The sequence below is a fragment of the Cicer arietinum genome, chromosome 7 (assembly GCF_000331145.2).
Source record: "Cicer arietinum cultivar CDC Frontier isolate Library 1 chromosome 7, Cicar.CDCFrontier_v2.0, whole genome shotgun sequence".
In the NCBI taxonomy this organism is placed as follows: domain Eukaryota; kingdom Viridiplantae; phylum Streptophyta; class Magnoliopsida; order Fabales; family Fabaceae; genus Cicer; species Cicer arietinum.
Genome location: NC_021166.2, coordinates 5,587,338 through 5,604,526, shown reverse-complemented (window position 1 = coordinate 5,604,526; position 17,189 = coordinate 5,587,338). Strand labels below are relative to the sequence as shown.

The window sequence follows — 17,189 nt, the reverse complement described above, 5'->3', positions numbered from 1 at the left end:
AAACCATTTAAAATATCTCTCCTCCTCCTTAAACAAACACAAAATCATTAAAAATCTCTTATTTTCTGTGTTCTCCCCTCTTTAAGAATCAAACATACCTCTTCTTCTCATCTCCATTAAAATCCCTCTTCTCTCCTCCCCTCAGTTGAATCAAAGAGACGGTAGGTGTACAAACAATGTTATTAGAGACTAAAAAAACTTATTTTCAAATATTTCATCTCGTATTCCTTAAAAATAATTTTGTAAAGGAAAATGGTAACAACTTGGTTTAGTTGTGGATAAATCAATGATCCGGATATAAATATGGTCCAGATTTTTCTTAAAAAATGTCTGAGGCACTTGCTAGTATTTGCTTATATTATGCAATAAGAAAAAACTCATATAGTAAAAAATTTGCAATTTGTAAAACACACTCAGCAATAATTTAGTTTTAGGTTTTGTATTTCTTACATTATCACACACAAGTTACATTGTTATTGATTTTACTTGATTAAGATTAGTAACACTAAAAAGAGTTACTCCTAGAGAAACTTGATCAACATGTAAAAGAATGAGATCAACTCATATCAGCACAACAATTTATGAAGCATGATATTTAATGGTTCTAGTATTAGTTACTTATATTTAAGGTGTATTTGATACAGCTTTTTACGGACTTAAATAAAAAATTAAAACTAAAAACGATAGCTTTGTAATGTCCTTCTATTGAAATATAGAGAAATGAGACAAAGAAGAGTTAGATAATTATTGATCATAAACTTATTGCTCTACGCACTAACAGAGTGCTTCTGAGACAGAAAATAGAGTATCTTGGCCGTTTTGGCAGCCATAAAAAACATTACAATTCATGTCAATACCATTGAGCAACAGAACATAAAAATATTATACAAGTGCCCTAATTGATAACACCAGCTCAGAATTATTACCTATATGTGTACTATATGCTATATTGTAACTTGACAAAGAAAATAAACAAAAATTCTGATGCCCAATTAAACATCATCGCATAATACTTGAAGCTGTAACTTAACAATCATGATTAGAAGTCCTCATCAAGCTTGAAAACAAAGTTCTTCCCAGCATCTTGGAGGCCTGACATCACAGATGCCTTCTGATAATCACCCACCCTTCTCTCAAAAAAGTTGGCCTTTCCTCTGCTCAATCATGTCTCATATTAGGTGAAATGAGATAAGCCATTCTATTATGAGTTTGGATAAACACTTTAATTAAATACTTATTCAATAAGTTGTTTAAAATGTTTAATTAAGCGTTTATTCATAAGTCGTCATTGAAAGCTTTTCAATATAAGTTAAAAACAACTTATAGATGCCCTGCAACTATTTTTTCAAGTGTATCCGAACATTGACATAGTATTTATGTCATGAAATACAGGTCATGCTTGAAAATCAATTATTTTTTTCAAGAATGATAAAATAGAAATAGTAGAATAAATCATATCGATGAAATAGAAATACTCACTGCAGAGAAATAAACTCCATCCAATCAAAGGGATTTTCCACATTGTAATTTTTTGCGCATCCCAAGGAAATCTGAAAGGCAAAAAGAAAAGGGTGAAATGAAAAGCGCATAACCAATCTTGGGAGAAGAAGGAAGGATCAACTTCTAATTCCCGTGTCGACAATGAAAAACAAAACAATTTATTTTCACATACCAATAGCCTGTCAGCAACAAATTTTATGTACTGGCTCATAAGCTTTGAGTTCATGCCAATCAATGCACAAGGGAGGGCATCACAGACAAACTCAGTTTCAATTTCAACAGCTTCATGTACAATATTATGAACTCGCTCGGAGTCTAGCTGTCTCAGTAACAAGCTGCAGGCAAAACAAATATGAAAGCATTACATCTTTACAACTTCATTATTTAGATTAATGAATGAAAAAGTCAACACTACCTGTATAGCAGGCAAGCAAAATCACAGTGAAGACCTTCATCTCTAGAGATGAGCTCATTTGAGAATGTCAAACCTGGCATCAATCCTCTCTTTTTAAGCCAGAATATGGCACAGAAGCTGAAAGCAAAAACCGATTGAAAAGGAAGAACAAAAAGTTAAATAAATAGAACTAGACTCATTACAACTCATTAAAAAAAACTAGGGAAGGTCTGTAAGCTTTTTTTTCTTGAGATTACTACCTTCCTGAGAAAAATATCCCTTCAACACATGCAAAGCCAACAAGTCTCTCAGCAAATGAAGTGGAACTGTAGTCCATGCATTACGAGAAGTTGTTAGAAAGGAACTTCTATGTTCATTTTAAAAGATAACATAAACCCAAAGGTCATTTTTGGCAGAATATTTCTCAAATATCTATATTCCATGACAATTTCGGACTGTTTAAAAAAACTGAACCGAACTGTGGTGGGCAGTTCAGGAACCTAACTTAACTATTTGTCACTGTTCGGTTCTTTTCGGTGTGGTTTGTTTGATTTAACAGTTTGATTCGATTTTTTGGCTTTTTAAATATCTTTAGTATTCGGTTTTCTTAACACTCCTAATATCAATTAATAATGGCAATGTGGTACAGTTCAGTTCATAAATAATTAATTCAGTTCAAAAAGGTATATTTTTGTTTGTTGTAAAGGTAATTCCATTTTGGAAATAGAAACCCAATGCACAGAACCTTTATAACAGGTCGGTTTTACTGAACTGTTATTACAATTCAGTTTGTTTTTTTTACTGAACCGAACAATATAGAGTCATACAAGACATGTACGCTCAGCTTTCAAAGGACTATTGTTTGCTTACACTTGACGCATCCAAATTTCATCACTGAAAACAAACCAGAACACCAAGATTTATCTTTTGTGCTTTCCTGGCTTTGCCATTGTATTTTGGCCTGGCAGGCTGGTCCATCAGACCAATCAATCTCTCCAGACCAGGCCTAACTTCATTTTAGTTTTTTCGGGACATGTACAGGGACAGCCTTTTACGGGTGTAAATTTAACAGGCCTACATGACAGGTTATTCTTTATTCAATTAGGATTAACTGTCACCTGTTAATCCAACTCAATGCCCATTCAGCCTTCCTTGCAACACAAGGAAGATTTTCAATTGCATTGAATAATTTATGCTTTTCTCTTGAATCTTTGATAAATGTCTCCAACAGCAAGCTGTACATCTCTGACAAAAATAAAACCTCAAATCAGGCAGCGAGCAAGTGTTGGTATGCTACGTAAGAGAGGACAACATAAAATACAAAGCTTTACCAGAATGAATATTCTCTATTGCTATCTGAAACCCATAGAATGCCCGAGCCTGTCGATCAATATAGTCAATAGTTAAAAAATTTAACACATGAAATGCTGGTTCCAAATAAATAAAAACTAAAGAGAAGAAAAACAAAATCACAACTCTTGGAACAATGCATTAAGAAGCAAAAAAATAATGGGGAAAAGAGTCCTATAAAAAAAAGACATGAAAATTTGAAAAAGAAAGTTTACGTCACACCAAAAAAACTAAGTTGTACAGCCTCAGATTCCACTGCTCATTCTTCAATTTATCTAACAGAGTAGTATGTGAAACTGATTGGTAACTTAAGGGCATAGTTAATAATGCAACCATTAGAGCAAAATACAAAAGCTTAAAACACTACCTCCGGAATTTGAACATCGTTCAGAAACCTAGCAGCCAAATTTTCCAAGACTATTCCATCAGATGTAGCAAAAAAGGCAAGGACATGTGATATGAAATGCTTCTCAGAGTCGGACAAGGTTTCCCAATGATGTACATCATATGAGAGATCGACCTCTTCGGCTGTCAAACAAATTCAGAGTTATTAAAATTGAATGATCAAGGTAAAAACTATTCAGGGATATTAAAATTGAATGATCAAGGTAAAAACTATGCTTCCAATCAATAATCACATGAAAATAACAAAACTCAATTATAGTTTCCAAGAGAAGTTGGCTTTGGCAACAAAAGAAAACATACATACACTTCAAATAATAAGTTATCATCTATTAGAATCTCATCAGAGTAAGCAAAAGAACCATCTTCCAATGCTAATATATAGATATAGAATATAACAAATTAAATTCTCAGTATTGAACTATATTTTATTATCATAAAAATAGACACTAATCTGTGTTCAGGAAAAAAGAACAACTTTATCAGATCCCTTCAGAGAAATCGGTGTAATATGATTTAATTACTAATTACTAATAAATATGAAAATGTTTGAATTAATGGTTGGAAATTATGTATATTCACTATACGGTAAATGAATAATCCATACTGAAATGTTAAAATTGAAATGTCTACCAACGAACTACAAGTTGTTATCATGAAAATGCTACACACCAAACCAAGCAACACGAATTTAAAATGGAAGAATATTAGAACTCCTAATGCATAAATGCTCATTTATTGACTGTAATAACAAATAGGGACTTTCCAAAAGAATTTAATTTGTACACACTATCAATATAAATGTGTTTAACCGTTAAACTATTAAAAATAAAAAATGTTTGACTTTAATAATAAGAGTAACCCGTGTATGGAGATTAAACTTTTCCCAAAAAGGGGAGGAATTAAAAATAGAATGCGAAATTCAAGGTGGATAAATTGAAATTGAAATAGATTTCCAATAATTCTTCAATTCATATAGAATTGTCTTGGTTAGAAGTTAAACGGTGCAAGAGGATAGTGAAAAAAAATATGGAAATAAAATAGCGGTAGTAAGAAATGAAGATTACGGTTGAATTTGGAAGAATAATAAAGAGTAATATTACCGGTCCAGAAACTGGCTTCAGCCTTTTTGTACATCTCCCAAAGTTGTTTGTAACGAACGGGGAACATACAAAACCTCTGAGTTTGTTTCATTAGTATGGGTTCTTCTTCTTTTTCTTTTTCTTCTATTGTTTTGGGTGTTCCGTTCTCCAAAGAACCCATGGTTTAAGGATGAAATTGAAAGATAAGAGTAAACCCTGCAAAAACCCTCTTCTCGAAGAAACAGGGACAAGTTGTTTGCTACCAAAATGATGATTTTACAGTTTTGTTAGTTTTCATATCCATTTTTAGTTTTTTTCATCGTCCAATTACACTTTACGACGACGTTTTTGCTCCATGCTTAACGAAAATAATCTTAGTTCTCAACCGAGTTTTAAATCTTGTTTGTCAAAATCTAACGTCTCCCACTTGAATCAATCTTTCTCTAAAATAATTCCCTTCACAATAAATAATACTTTTTAATTTCTTAATTCTTTTACATCGGAGATTGGGAGTGCATTTCTTAATTAAGGTTTCTTAATTTTTACCTAGTTAATCAAAGTGGATTTCTTACCATTTGCACTTTTTTTTATTAAAAATTTCTCATCTCAAGTTCATTTCAGCATAAAATAACATTTTTCATCAGATTATACATAATGTAATGTATTCTCATTGTTTTTTTTTATGACAAATAGTACTTGTTTTTTTTAGAGAAAGTAAACTCATTACTTTTTTTTTAACAGTATAAAGTCTAATCTCAAACTACCAAGTCATCTCATATCACTTCTTATATTTTCGTCGTTTTAACTTTTGACATAAGCCCATAAATATATAAGTGTTTTAATAACACGAGTTTAAGAATAAAAATATATTATATTGAAAGTGGTGTATCAGTTCTTTCGAAATTTGAAAATTGTCTTAGAAATAGTTTTAATTTAAAAATTCTATTTTTCATTTTTTAACTATATTAACAAATATAAATAAATTAAAAATACTAATTATAAAAAACTAATAATTTTTTATATTTAATATATATATACTTATTAATTAATTAATTAATATATAAAAATTGAAGATGAGTGACGTTACTTATTAATGTATATATTTTGTGAAGAGTGGATGGATTTGATCAACTTTGATTTGAATTATAATAGATGAATAAAAATAATCTCTTAATTAATTATTATTTGATAAAGTTTTTATTGAAATTCAATTATAGACAATCCACGTATAAATAGGGACAACAAAATAGTGAGTTTATTTAGAAAACTCATTTAAATTTATTATTTTAGATAAAACACATTGAAATTTTGAATGATATCATTTAAATTGAGTCAGTCTACTTAATTCACCTAAAAAACATTAAACACGACATAGTAGTTAAATTATATTTTATAATATATTTATCATATTTTCTTAGTATAACCTAATAAAATTATATTTTTATCACTTGCCTAAAGATTGATGGATTAAGTAATTTTTAATATACTAATTTTAAAGTTTTATTTTTATTTTTAGAGTAACTCCCTAAAAATCAATATGTTTTATTTTATTTACTGTCAGCTCACCACCCACCCACCCAACCAAAAAACACGGTAATTTCTTAAAATCTCATATCACTTCTTATATTTTCGTCGTTTTAACTTTTGACATAAGCCCATAAATATATAAGTGTTTTAATAACACGAGTTTAAGAATAAAAATATATTATATTGAAAGTGGTGTATCAGTTCTTTCGAAATTTGAAAATTGTCTTAGAAATAGTTTTAATTTAAAAATTCTATTTTTCATTTTTTAACTATATTAACAAATATAAATAAATTAAAAATACTAATTATAAAAAACTAATAATTTTTTATATTTAATATATATATACTTATTAATTAATTAATTAATATATAAAAATTGAAGATGAGTGACGTTACTTATTAATGTATATATTTTGTGAAGAGTGGATGGATTTGATCAACTTTGATTTGAATTATAATAGATGAATAAAAATAATCTCTTAATTAATTATTATTTGATAAAGTTTTTATTGAAATTCAATTATAGACAATCCACGTATAAATAGGGACAACAAAATAGTGAGTTTATTTAGAAAACTCATTTAAATTTATTATTTTAGATAAAACACATTGAAATTTTGAATGATATCATTTAAATTGAGTCAGTCTACTTAATTCACCTAAAAAACATTAAACACGACATAGTAGTTAAATTATATTTTATAATATATTTATCATATTTTCTTAGTATAACCTAATAAAATTATATTTTTATCACTTGCCTAAAGATTGATGGATTAAGTAATTTTTAATATACTAATTTTAAAGTTTTATTTTTATTTTTAGAGTAACTCCCTAAAAATCAATATGTTTTATTTTATTTACTGTCAGCTCACCACCCACCCACCCAACCAAAAAACACGGTAATTTCTTAAATTTGATAATTGAGTACTTAAAATTTGTATGAAAAACACCACAAAAATGTGATTCCTGTAGTATATTTTGTAACAGTGAGTGAAATTAGAGGTTGAATGAGCAATTACAATTTTTTTTGTTATTGACAAATCAATCCAGTGTTTCGTCAAACCAATAAAGATTTAAAGTGGGAATTTCGACCACATGTCTGTCTCGTCTTATTTTAAACGGATTGATTATTTAAAAAAATACACAACTTTAAATACAATTCCAATTCAAAATTTATATTTTTAAATTTTTAACAAATATCACTCTGTTAGAGCATTTGTTAGCATCTGACTTACTTGTTTTTAAGGAAGCACTAGCAAGGACAGTTTGTCTTCATTGTCAAATTATATGGTATATTCACAGGCAGAACAAATCAAAAGGTAATCCGTTACTTTCAATCATTTATTTTCATTGACGTAAGTGCTAACGCACAATTAAGTCATCAATTTTTATTAGGTACCAAAAAAAAAGTCCATTCTTTTTTCTGACCATGTACATTTTCCAAATATTTTGGGGTACAGTCTTCAATAACATATATTTTAATTTAATTTTTTTTTTAAATTCGAAATCTAGGTTTCCGATTTGGATCCAATTGGTGTGTAACACGTGGATTGTCAAGGTCAACGAGTCGATCCATATGTATGAAGTTTATTGTTGTGGTGGTCAAATAACGATGTGTAATAAGAAGTAGCACCTACCACCTAGAAATCAAATCAGTGAAACAGATTGAAGAGTGTGTGAAAGAAAGTAACGATGTCAGGTGCAGAGTGTTGTTCGAATCCACCAACACTGAATCCAAGTGCAGGATCTGGTCACGTTGATAAGCTTGCTTCTCTCAATGCCTATATCACCGGTTCTCCTAATTCCAACCTTGCAGTTCTTCTCGTCTCTGATATTTTTGGTATTTTTTTTTTCTGTACTCTTTACACCCCCTTTTTTCGGATCATTTACATTTCACATACTAGAGTGTAGATACTACTACTGTTTTTCAAAATTAATACCAACACTATAGGGTTCGGTATACTGTTTTATTTCTTATTATATTTTATTGATCTTATTTTGATCAAAATATTTTAAGTTATTATTATTGCATGCAACCAAAACCTACTACTAACTGCACTTGCTCAATTTTTTGTTGCAGGATATGAAGCGCCAAACTTAAGGTATAAATAATTTTCATGTCTATTTTTTACATCTAATTTAGTAATTTTTTGGTAGTTTTCATATATCGATTTCAGTTTCAGTAGGGAAATTATCACTATCAAATTATGATAATCTATTTCTTACAAAACTAGAAGGACATATAAGTGTAATTTAGAGAGTAATGATTCACCTGATTTTTTGGTTCTCTGGTTGAAGGAAGCTTGCAGACAAAATTGCAGCTGCTGGGTATTATGTGGTTGTTCCCGACTTCTTTAATGGTGACCCCTACAATCCTGAGAACCCTGATAGGCCCTTGCTTGTTTGGTTAAAAGATCATGGAGCGGTTAGTTCTTATTTAACAATATACTTGGTTGTTTATGATTTTTTTTTTCTTTGATAAGTGAAAAATAAACAAATTTGTTTTTAAATTGAAATCCAATTACTGTATGATCCTTAATTGTATTTTGATTTTGGAAGGTGCGTGACTGAATCCAGATGTCGTGTTTATTTATCTTTTTATCCCTTCAGCCATTGACCTCCCTCCTTTATTGGTGGTTTTGAATTTGATTCGATGATTGAACATTACAAATTCTTTTAGAATTAATGTACAAAGTCACGTCCTTCTCTGATGCATACCTATTATTATATTAATTTATAGGACAAAGGCTTTGAAGATGCAAAATCCATAATTGAGGCCATTAAAAGTAAAGGTGTTTCATCTGTTGGGGCTGCTGGCTTTTGTTGGGGTGGTGAGTGTACTCATTCTACTTATTTCATATGCACCCTCCCTTGCTTTTCTGCATGAAGAAGTTTCAGCTTGCATCGGTCTATGTATCAGCCGGATTTGATGTTCGAATGCCTCTAAGCTAAAAATTGAACTCACATAATGTACTAAATTTACTTATTTTTTCAGCTAAGGTTGTTGTTGGACTCGCAAAGTCTAGACTTATCCCAGCTGCTGTGCTATTGCATCCATCATTTGTCACTGTGGACGACATAAAAAGTATGAATTTTCAATGTTTGAATTTTTTCTTTTAATTTGTGTTTTCTATATTTATAAAACATGTTTAAAATCTTCTGCCGAAAGAAACTACTAAATTTATGTTTTGGCTTCTTTTTTTTTAAAAAAAAAAAAAGCTTTTCAATTGTGATTACCATCAATTGAATGCAGCATGTTTTCAAGTAACAGACCTACTGTTACCTCCTAAATAACCATAGTTATCTTCATGCTGATGTCTTCCTAAATGGTCAAAATACTGCAGAGAGATGTTTCAGCTGAAAGTTGTTTTATTGTAAAAAAAATTAGCAAAGCCAAAAATATGCTTATTAAATTGTAGCGTACTAGGACAGAGGTATTTCAAAAACAAGTTTGAATTTTGAAATACCAGCTTAATATTTATACTTGTCAGCCTCATGATTGGTTATTTTTATCTATATGCTAAATTAACATATAAACAATTAGGAGTATGTCCGTTTGCAGACTATACAAGTATTAAGAGTAGTAGTTAGTTGTTAATTGTGCAACTACCATAACCACTTTAGTTTTTCTGTTATTAGTTGGTTAAGCATCATCTCGTGTATATATGTATGATGATGAGCTACTCTTTGTACTTCACTTGATAAATAAACACTCATCTATCTTGAATGAATTTTCCAATTTCGACTATCTTAAGTGACCACTTCAATAATAAGAAGCAGTTTTTAATGGACTAGACATTTAATTTATGTTTCTAGAGGCCAATTACATGCCACACGGGTAATTTAGGTTGATTGTTCTTTATTTTCCTGTTGTCTTTTCTTCTTTTGTTAGACTTTATGGCAGTACTGATTGATTATACGAAGGTTCTATTTTATTTGGAGTTTCTTTTATGCAAACTCAAGTCATTTTTCACTTTGCAACGGTTGAATAAAGACAAAGAAGTAGGAGAAATGTATTTCTTAACTACCGAGATGTTCATATTCTAACAATTAAGTATTGGCCGTTCGTTCAGGTGTTGACATTCCAATTTCTATACTTGGAGCTGAGATTGACCAAATTTCTCCTCCAGAGCTTGTCAAACAGTTTGAAGAAGTCCTATCTGCTAAATCTGTGGTCAGATTAAATTTTTCCTTTGTTTGTGATTATCTGCCATCCTTTGATATGCTAATCTTATCTTATAGACACCACACACACATATTGTTAGTCACAAGAATATATATATAAACGGTACAATTGTTTTATTTAGCTTTTTCACCCTTATAAACACTAGTGACTCATGAACCTATTTTTGTTGTGCAGGCCAGTTTTGTGAAAATATTTCCTAAAGCACATGGTTGGACTGTGAGATACAATCCGGATGATGCAGAAGCTGTGAAGGCTGCAGAGGAGGCACATAAGGACTTGTTGGACTGGTTTGCTAAACATCTCAAGTGAGAAATCTTTGTCAGTTGATATCTTCTGTATCTACATCTACTTGAATTGCAGCTTGCAACATGCCACTCATTCCTCCACGTAGCTGCAGTTTACAACAAAATAAATGGTGTATTGCTTTGTGTCAAACACAGATCATAGATAGATTCAGTGTATGTGTAATAATATAAAGTTGCTTCCGGTGAACAGTTACGATTTGCGATTTTAAGACATCATATTTTAAGTCTTTTATTTGAAATATCTGGTTCTAATTGTCCTATATGCTCTTTGTTTTTTTACACGATGAGTGAACGGAAAATCTGTTTTTCCCCCACGGCTAGGACACTTTGTTTCATTGTGATCGAGCAAAGGAAACACATTGGTAGGTTAAACCCATTTGATCATGGACTAAATGTTTTCGCTGCAATGACTATCCCGAATATGTCTTATGAAATTGTTCTTGAATGAAGGATTACGCCTTTAATTTATATGTGATCTAGTATTATGTATATGTATCTCTATTTTTTACAGAAATATTAAGTATTTCTTCTGTTTTCACAGCTAAATGGTGTATTGCTTTGTGTCAAACACAGATCATAGATGGATTCAGTAAATCTGCTTTGATTGGATGTGGATTTTCTCTGAAATAAAAACTCGAGACAGGTTTCGGAGTGTCGATATTCACCCTGCACCCTAACCTATTTCGTTAATAATATTATTGTCATTTTTAAATTTTACATACATGTACATATTTGGTCCTTTTATTTTTATCAATTCACATATTTGATGCTCTATTTTAAAAGTTGACAATTTTTGTCCCTCTTTCATATTTTTGAATTAAAAAAAAAATGATATTTTGATATATTTTAAATGAAGTGACACGATTTTATGATATGAAATCATCTAGTTTCAATAATTATTCATATTTTATGAAGTTACAAATTAAATTTTTAAAAGGTTTTATTGTGATTTCATATATATTAATTATTCTACATCATAGTATCTTATTTTCACGTTATTTAAAGCAAATCACATTGTCATTTTTTAGTTAAAAATTAGAATGAAGACCAAAATTGACATATTCTTAAAATAGAGAAACTGGTTTCGTGAATTAGTAAACAATAGATAAAATAAAACTACAATTAAAAAACAACAAAATAGTGGTTATTGACGAAAGAAATTAATTAGAGATATTTTTTTGTAGGAACTCATATGGACGGTATTATCTGTTTTTAATTATTATTAAAATTTCACTACCCCTTTTTAAATATTATTAACGTGTGAATTAGGTGGGTAGGGACTAAATTGTTGCATTTTTGTTTCAAGAACCAAAGATTTAGAAGGTGACGAATCAAAAGAAATTTAGCGATTAATTAGGGTAACATTGGTTGGTGAAGAAGATGACCAGCATTTTTTTATTTCATAATTTCATTTTTAAATAATTAATTACAAAAAATAATTAAAAGTAATTTCAAGTTTTTTAAAAGTAAGAAATTGTGACATAACATCCCCATAGAAATTTTAATGTATACTACATCACTTTAAAATATTTCACATCATCATTTTTTAATTAATTTTTTAGGCGTACATAATTTCAAAATTTTTAAAATAAAAGAATTAGAATTGTAAAATTAAAAAAGAGAGGACTAAATTCATTTATCAAAATAAAATAATGTGGCCAAAACTGTAATTAAAGATAAAAAAAAACTAAAATATTGATTATAAGTTCATATGAATAGTGACATCCAATTTTTATAATGTTTGGTCTGCATGATAATTAAGAAAATATAATTGAAGTAACAATGTCGATTTACAAGGAAAGAGGGTTTGAATTGTAAATGTACCTTTTAAAAATTCCTGTTAAAAGTTTAAGAAAATAACTCAAGATTGATCTTGGTTAAGAAAACAGAGAAACAGATAACGTTCTTGATTTTATTATAAAACATAGAACGTTCCTTGATTAGCTTAAAACAGAAAATTAATTTGTGTTTTATCTTAGTTAATCAATTAAGTTTAACAAATAAAGAGATAGGATAGAGAATACCACACAAAGAAATATTCTAGTTCACCCAACTTGGGTTACGTCCAGTCCTCACACTGTGAGATTTTCCACTAAGTGTTTAAAACAAAGAACCTTCTTGATTTTACAGCACCTAGTCTAGATCAACCTTGATCTGTTTCAATCTCTATTACTTTCCACCCAGAAAGCAACAATAGCACTTATCTAACTTTGATAAGATTCAATACAATCTAAACAAACTATAAAGAAACTCTTATAGTTTGAGTTTTTACAATAAGATTGATTTTGACAGAATCTAAGATATCTCAACTCTTGTTTGAGATTTGATTCTTTACAAAGAAATCAGTAATGATCAAGCAATCTGATATGAGACCTTAGAACTGCTTCTTCTTTGCAAATTTTGAGAACTTCAAGTATGTGTATGTGATTGATTTGTGGGATTTTACAGCACTTGAATTTCTTGCCTTGCTCCTGGATATTGGCCTTCTATTTATAGTCTTTAGAAACATTTAATGAGAGTCAAAAAGAGTTGTTGGTAGTGATCCGTATTTTTTACTGAAACCAATATTTCAGAATAAAAATAATCCAGCCTTTGATTTAAAACTACTTTTGACTTTTCTGTTACTTTTGTCTTCTAGTTAAAAAGCCTTTGAAGTTTCTCCCTTGATCTTGGATAGTACAATTTCGATCTTGAGTCTTGAATGTAGCCAATCGAGTTCGGAGAAGAATTATAAGCCATTGCAGAAGAGAACAAATTGCTGCTGGAGTTATGCAGAAAACGAAGATTGATTATCAATCTGTATCTGTCAATTTGATCTTTCTGGAGTTTTGATGATCAATCTGAAGTTCCTGTTTTGATCATTCTGGATGTCCTTTGCAATGTCTTATCATATATCAAGGTTGATCAAACTTTCTTGACAGTTTGATTTTAGAGTTACAAACTGTTCTTATTTTTTACTGTTTTTGAGTCATTTTATTTTAGTGATCAGATAGCCTTTTTGATCTAGGGTGAATCCTACTTGTTCTTTGCCATGCACTGATTCTATTTGAATGAAATTTCGAGGCATAATCTTTGTTAAAGAGGTGGAGAATGATTGGTCAATATGCTGTGATGAACATTCTTAAAACTGGAGATCATTCTCTGTTTTTATGCCGAATGTTCTTATTGCTGTCTTTTCTGATTTGTTTGATTCTGTTCTTAAATAAATTCACTCAAAAGCTCAAGTTAAATTAACATAACATTTTAGAATCATAATTAACTTTCTTAATTAACATTTGTTTATTTTCATCAAAACTTTAAATATGGAGTTTGTCTCAACAATAATAATATTTAACAGTTATATTTGTGAAATTTAATGATTATTGCCATGAGCATATCTAATTTTGGATCAAATGTAAAATTAAGTGTACAATTTTAAATGAAGATACATGAAATATGTTGAGAAATTTTTTTCAAGGTCAGGCATCTCATTTTTTTCATTATAGAAGTCGTTATTTGATATTATATATACATGGGGAATGTATTTTGTGAAAAATAGGTTTATATATGAGAGTGAGAGGAATAATTGTGAGCCTTTAGATTGTAATGAATGACCGAGCTTAAAAGTTCAATTAAAATTCCTCAAGTAACTTGCTTCCTCTTCCCAGTTTACATCTGTGTATTTCTGTTCCATGTTTAAACTATATATATAAAAAATATTTTAAGAGTTATTGCATGAAACCAAAATCTTCTACTAACTGCACTGCACATGCTCAAATTTTTTGTTGCAGAATTTGATGACCCAAATATGTGGTATAGCCAATTCTCATGTTTATTTTCTATATCTAAAGTTTCTTTATGCTCTCTCCCTCCCTCCCTTGTAACAAATTGTTTGTTCTCTGCTTGAAGGAAGATTGCATACAAAGCTGCAGCTATAGGGTATTATGTGCATCATGGAACGGTTAGTTCTTATTTAACAATATACTATCCATTTTTATTTTCTTCTTTGTTAAGTGAAAAATAAACAAAATTTGTATTCCTAATAAATAGAAATCCAATTTTTGTATCATTATTTTGAATTTGGATTTTGGAAGGTGCGTGACTAAATTTAGATGTGCATGTGATTCGTGGATTGAACATTACAAATTATTCGACTGTGAGAAACAACCCGCATGTGAGTTGTGTTACCGACTTTTAGTGGATGTGAGTTGTACAATGTTCTCGTTCTCGTTATTCTACTTTTTGGTACAACTCATTCTCATTGTTCTAACATTTTATTGTCCCGTTTATTATTTTGGATACTATTTGTAGGAAACAATATTATAAATATATTTTATATCGTCACATTATCACAATACTTTTATTTTGATCAATAATGTAAAATAATTTATATGATAATGCATAAAAATTAAACTTATATAGGATTTAATATATATAAATTATCAATGGAAATTGTTTTACATTAATAGTTAATATAAATTATTGATTTATTAATTATTTTAGGACGACAATTATTAATCTTAAGATAGAAGGATATAATCAATGATGGTTAATATAAATTATTGATTTGTTAATTATTTCAGGATGACAATTATTAATCCTGAGATAGAAGGATAGAATCAATGATGATTATTAAATATTAGTATAAAATTCATTTGCATCGACAGTTCATGAGAGTTTTTTTTACGTATATATCCATTTTTTATTATTTTTTTCTTTAAATGCCCCACTCCCAAATTAAATTTCTTGAATACTCTATTTTTTAGTTTCAACAAGAAGTCGTTTCTTGAGGAAGCGACTTCCTGAAGAGGAAATTTTTTTATTTCAATAGAAAGTCGTTTTCCGGGGATCGACCTCCAACTGCATAACAATAATTTATTATAACATTTATTTAACATTTTATTTAGTTGGAGGTCGCTTCTCCGGAAAACGACTTATTATTGAAATAAAAAAATTTCCTCTTCACGAGGTCGTTTCCCCCAGAGAACGACTTCATGTTAAAACAAAAAAATAGGACATTCAGAGAATTTAATTTAAGAATGGAGCATTTAAGGAAAAAAATAATAATAAAAAACTCAGTTCACGATCTATTTTTTCTAAAATATATTAAAAAAATTTGTAAGAGAACAATGATATGATATTGTATCAAACATATAAAAGAATAAGATGTACAAAATAGTTATTTGTTATAATTCAACTGTACTTTTGAATTGGTTTAAATTTTTCAATATTTATATGTATTTTTTTAGTTTTCCTTTAATGATATTTTATTTTGCTATAAATTGTATTAAAAAGCAATATAACATTAACTTCACAAGGATAATGTTGTTTATCCATCTTTATCAATATTATTGTACAAACATAATGTTTCTGTTATTATAAATAAAACAAATAAGGACCCTAATCTTATTTTTTTCACACTTGCAATTTATATCTACTAGAATGGACCTACACGTTGGGTGAGTTAGTTTGTGAATTTTTTTGTAACTTTTTTTAAAATGAATTTTTGTATTTTATTACTTAAAATTTATATATTATTTGTGTATCTAATTTATAATTCGTAACTATACTTTATAGAATACAATATTTGGAATGATAAATTGCATTTTGGCTGAGTTCAACCATCAAAACTCATCAATTCTTGATGCAGTAAACAAAGCGCATATATATATATATATATTATGTGTATTATGATATTATGAAATTTTATAAATTTTTTATTTTTAATGTATCGAGATTCGATTGAATATATGATAGAGCATAAAATAGAGGTAAGTGATCAATCAAAATGGCATCCTTTAAGTTTTAATTAATTTTATTTTAATGTTTTATGTGATTTTTTTTATATTTATTCCATCTCTTATATATATATATATATATATGTGTGTGAAGTTTCAATTTTTTATTTGAACAAGAGAAATCCACGAATTAATCCATAAATGTACAAAAATAAACATAATAATTTCAAACAAACTATTTAGTTCAAAAAAATTTACCAACAAATTATTTAAACTAAAATGTATATTATAAATTATGAAACATAGAATTATCAAGCTTAGTTTATTTATGTTGTGTTTTTCTTTTCATTGAGAGTTTTTGTCTCAACTCTTTACTTTTATTTTTCTTTATCATCTAAACTTTTGAAAAATGATTAGAGTTACTTAAGTGAAACAATTACATAATTATATTAATTATTTGTGTAAAATTGATTTCTAACCACAATACAGTTTTTTTTTCTTTTTTTATTATTGGTTGCACTTTAAAAACACTAAAAAATCATTCAATAGTTGATCTTACTATTTTTAATAAATATCACATAATTTGTTACTCGACAAAATACACTATTTTTCTAAAAATTGTAAGGGTACATACATCCTTGGACAATTTTCGAAAGTCCATATTAAGTGCACCCTTAATTATTACTAATTAAATATCTTACGGATAATTATTTATAACTATAA

At 28.8% G+C, this 17,189-nt stretch overlaps 2 protein-coding genes across 4 annotated transcripts; one reads left to right on the top strand and one right to left on the bottom strand.

The window, feature by feature from the left end:
* Positions 1-736: 736 nt before the first annotated feature.
* LOC101495492 (ribonucleoside-diphosphate reductase small chain A) lies at positions 737-5,159 on the bottom strand. 3 transcript variants are annotated; one of them, XM_004508307.4, is made up of 9 exons: positions 4,750-5,154; positions 3,612-3,772; positions 3,226-3,274; positions 3,013-3,139; positions 2,155-2,220; positions 1,916-2,032; positions 1,673-1,835; positions 1,480-1,550; positions 737-1,154 (listed from the first exon to the last, which is right to left on the bottom strand). In XM_004508307.4, exons 1-9 carry the CDS (start codon positions 4,907-4,909, stop codon positions 1,040-1,042), a joined length of 1,029 nt encoding a protein of 342 aa, XP_004508364.1. In that variant the 5' UTR covers positions 4,910-5,154; the 3' UTR covers positions 737-1,039. The 3 variants fall into 3 exon arrangements, with proteins under 3 accessions (XP_004508364.1, XP_073220156.1, XP_073220157.1); XM_073364056.1 differs by having other exon boundaries at positions 1,072-1,198; positions 4,750-5,159; XM_073364055.1 differs by lacking the exon at positions 2,155-2,220 and having other exon boundaries at positions 4,750-5,157.
* Positions 5,160-7,858: 2,699 nt separating this feature from the next.
* Positions 7,859-11,009, top strand: LOC101495167 (endo-1,3;1,4-beta-D-glucanase-like). The gene is made up of 7 exons (XM_004508306.3): positions 7,859-8,098; positions 8,339-8,360; positions 8,557-8,683; positions 8,999-9,089; positions 9,254-9,343; positions 10,332-10,432; positions 10,619-11,009. Exons 1-7 carry the CDS (start codon positions 7,951-7,953, stop codon positions 10,751-10,753), a joined length of 714 nt encoding a protein of 237 aa, XP_004508363.1. The 5' UTR covers positions 7,859-7,950; the 3' UTR covers positions 10,754-11,009.
* Positions 11,010-17,189: the final 6,180 nt, after the last annotated feature.

What these genes read in the sequence shown, in the direction of transcription:
- LOC101495167 (XM_004508306.3), top strand. Translation starts at nt 7,951, where the DNA reads ATGTCAGGTGCAGAGTGTTGTTCGAATCCACCAACACTGAATCCAAGT. An exon ending in TATGAAGCGCCAAACTTAAG is followed by an intron (nt 8,361 to 8,556) that starts GTATAAATAATT and finishes CTCTGGTTGAAG; the next exon opens with GAAGCTTGCAGACAAAATTG. An exon ending in TCCTATCTGCTAAATCTGTG is followed by an intron (nt 10,433 to 10,618) that starts GTCAGATTAAAT and finishes TTTGTTGTGCAG; the next exon opens with GCCAGTTTTGTGAAAATATT.
- LOC101495492 (XM_004508307.4), bottom strand. Translation starts at nt 4,909, where the DNA reads ATGGGTTCTTTGGAGAACGGAACACCCAAAACAATAGAAGAAAAAGAA. An exon ending in GCATTGAGTTGGATTAACAG is followed by an intron (nt 2,221 to 3,012) that starts GTGACAGTTAAT and finishes CATGGACTACAG; the next exon opens with TTCCACTTCATTTGCTGAGA. An exon ending in TTGTTGCTGACAGGCTATTG is followed by an intron (nt 1,551 to 1,672) that starts GTATGTGAAAAT and finishes TTTGCCTTTCAG; the next exon opens with ATTTCCTTGGGATGCGCAAA.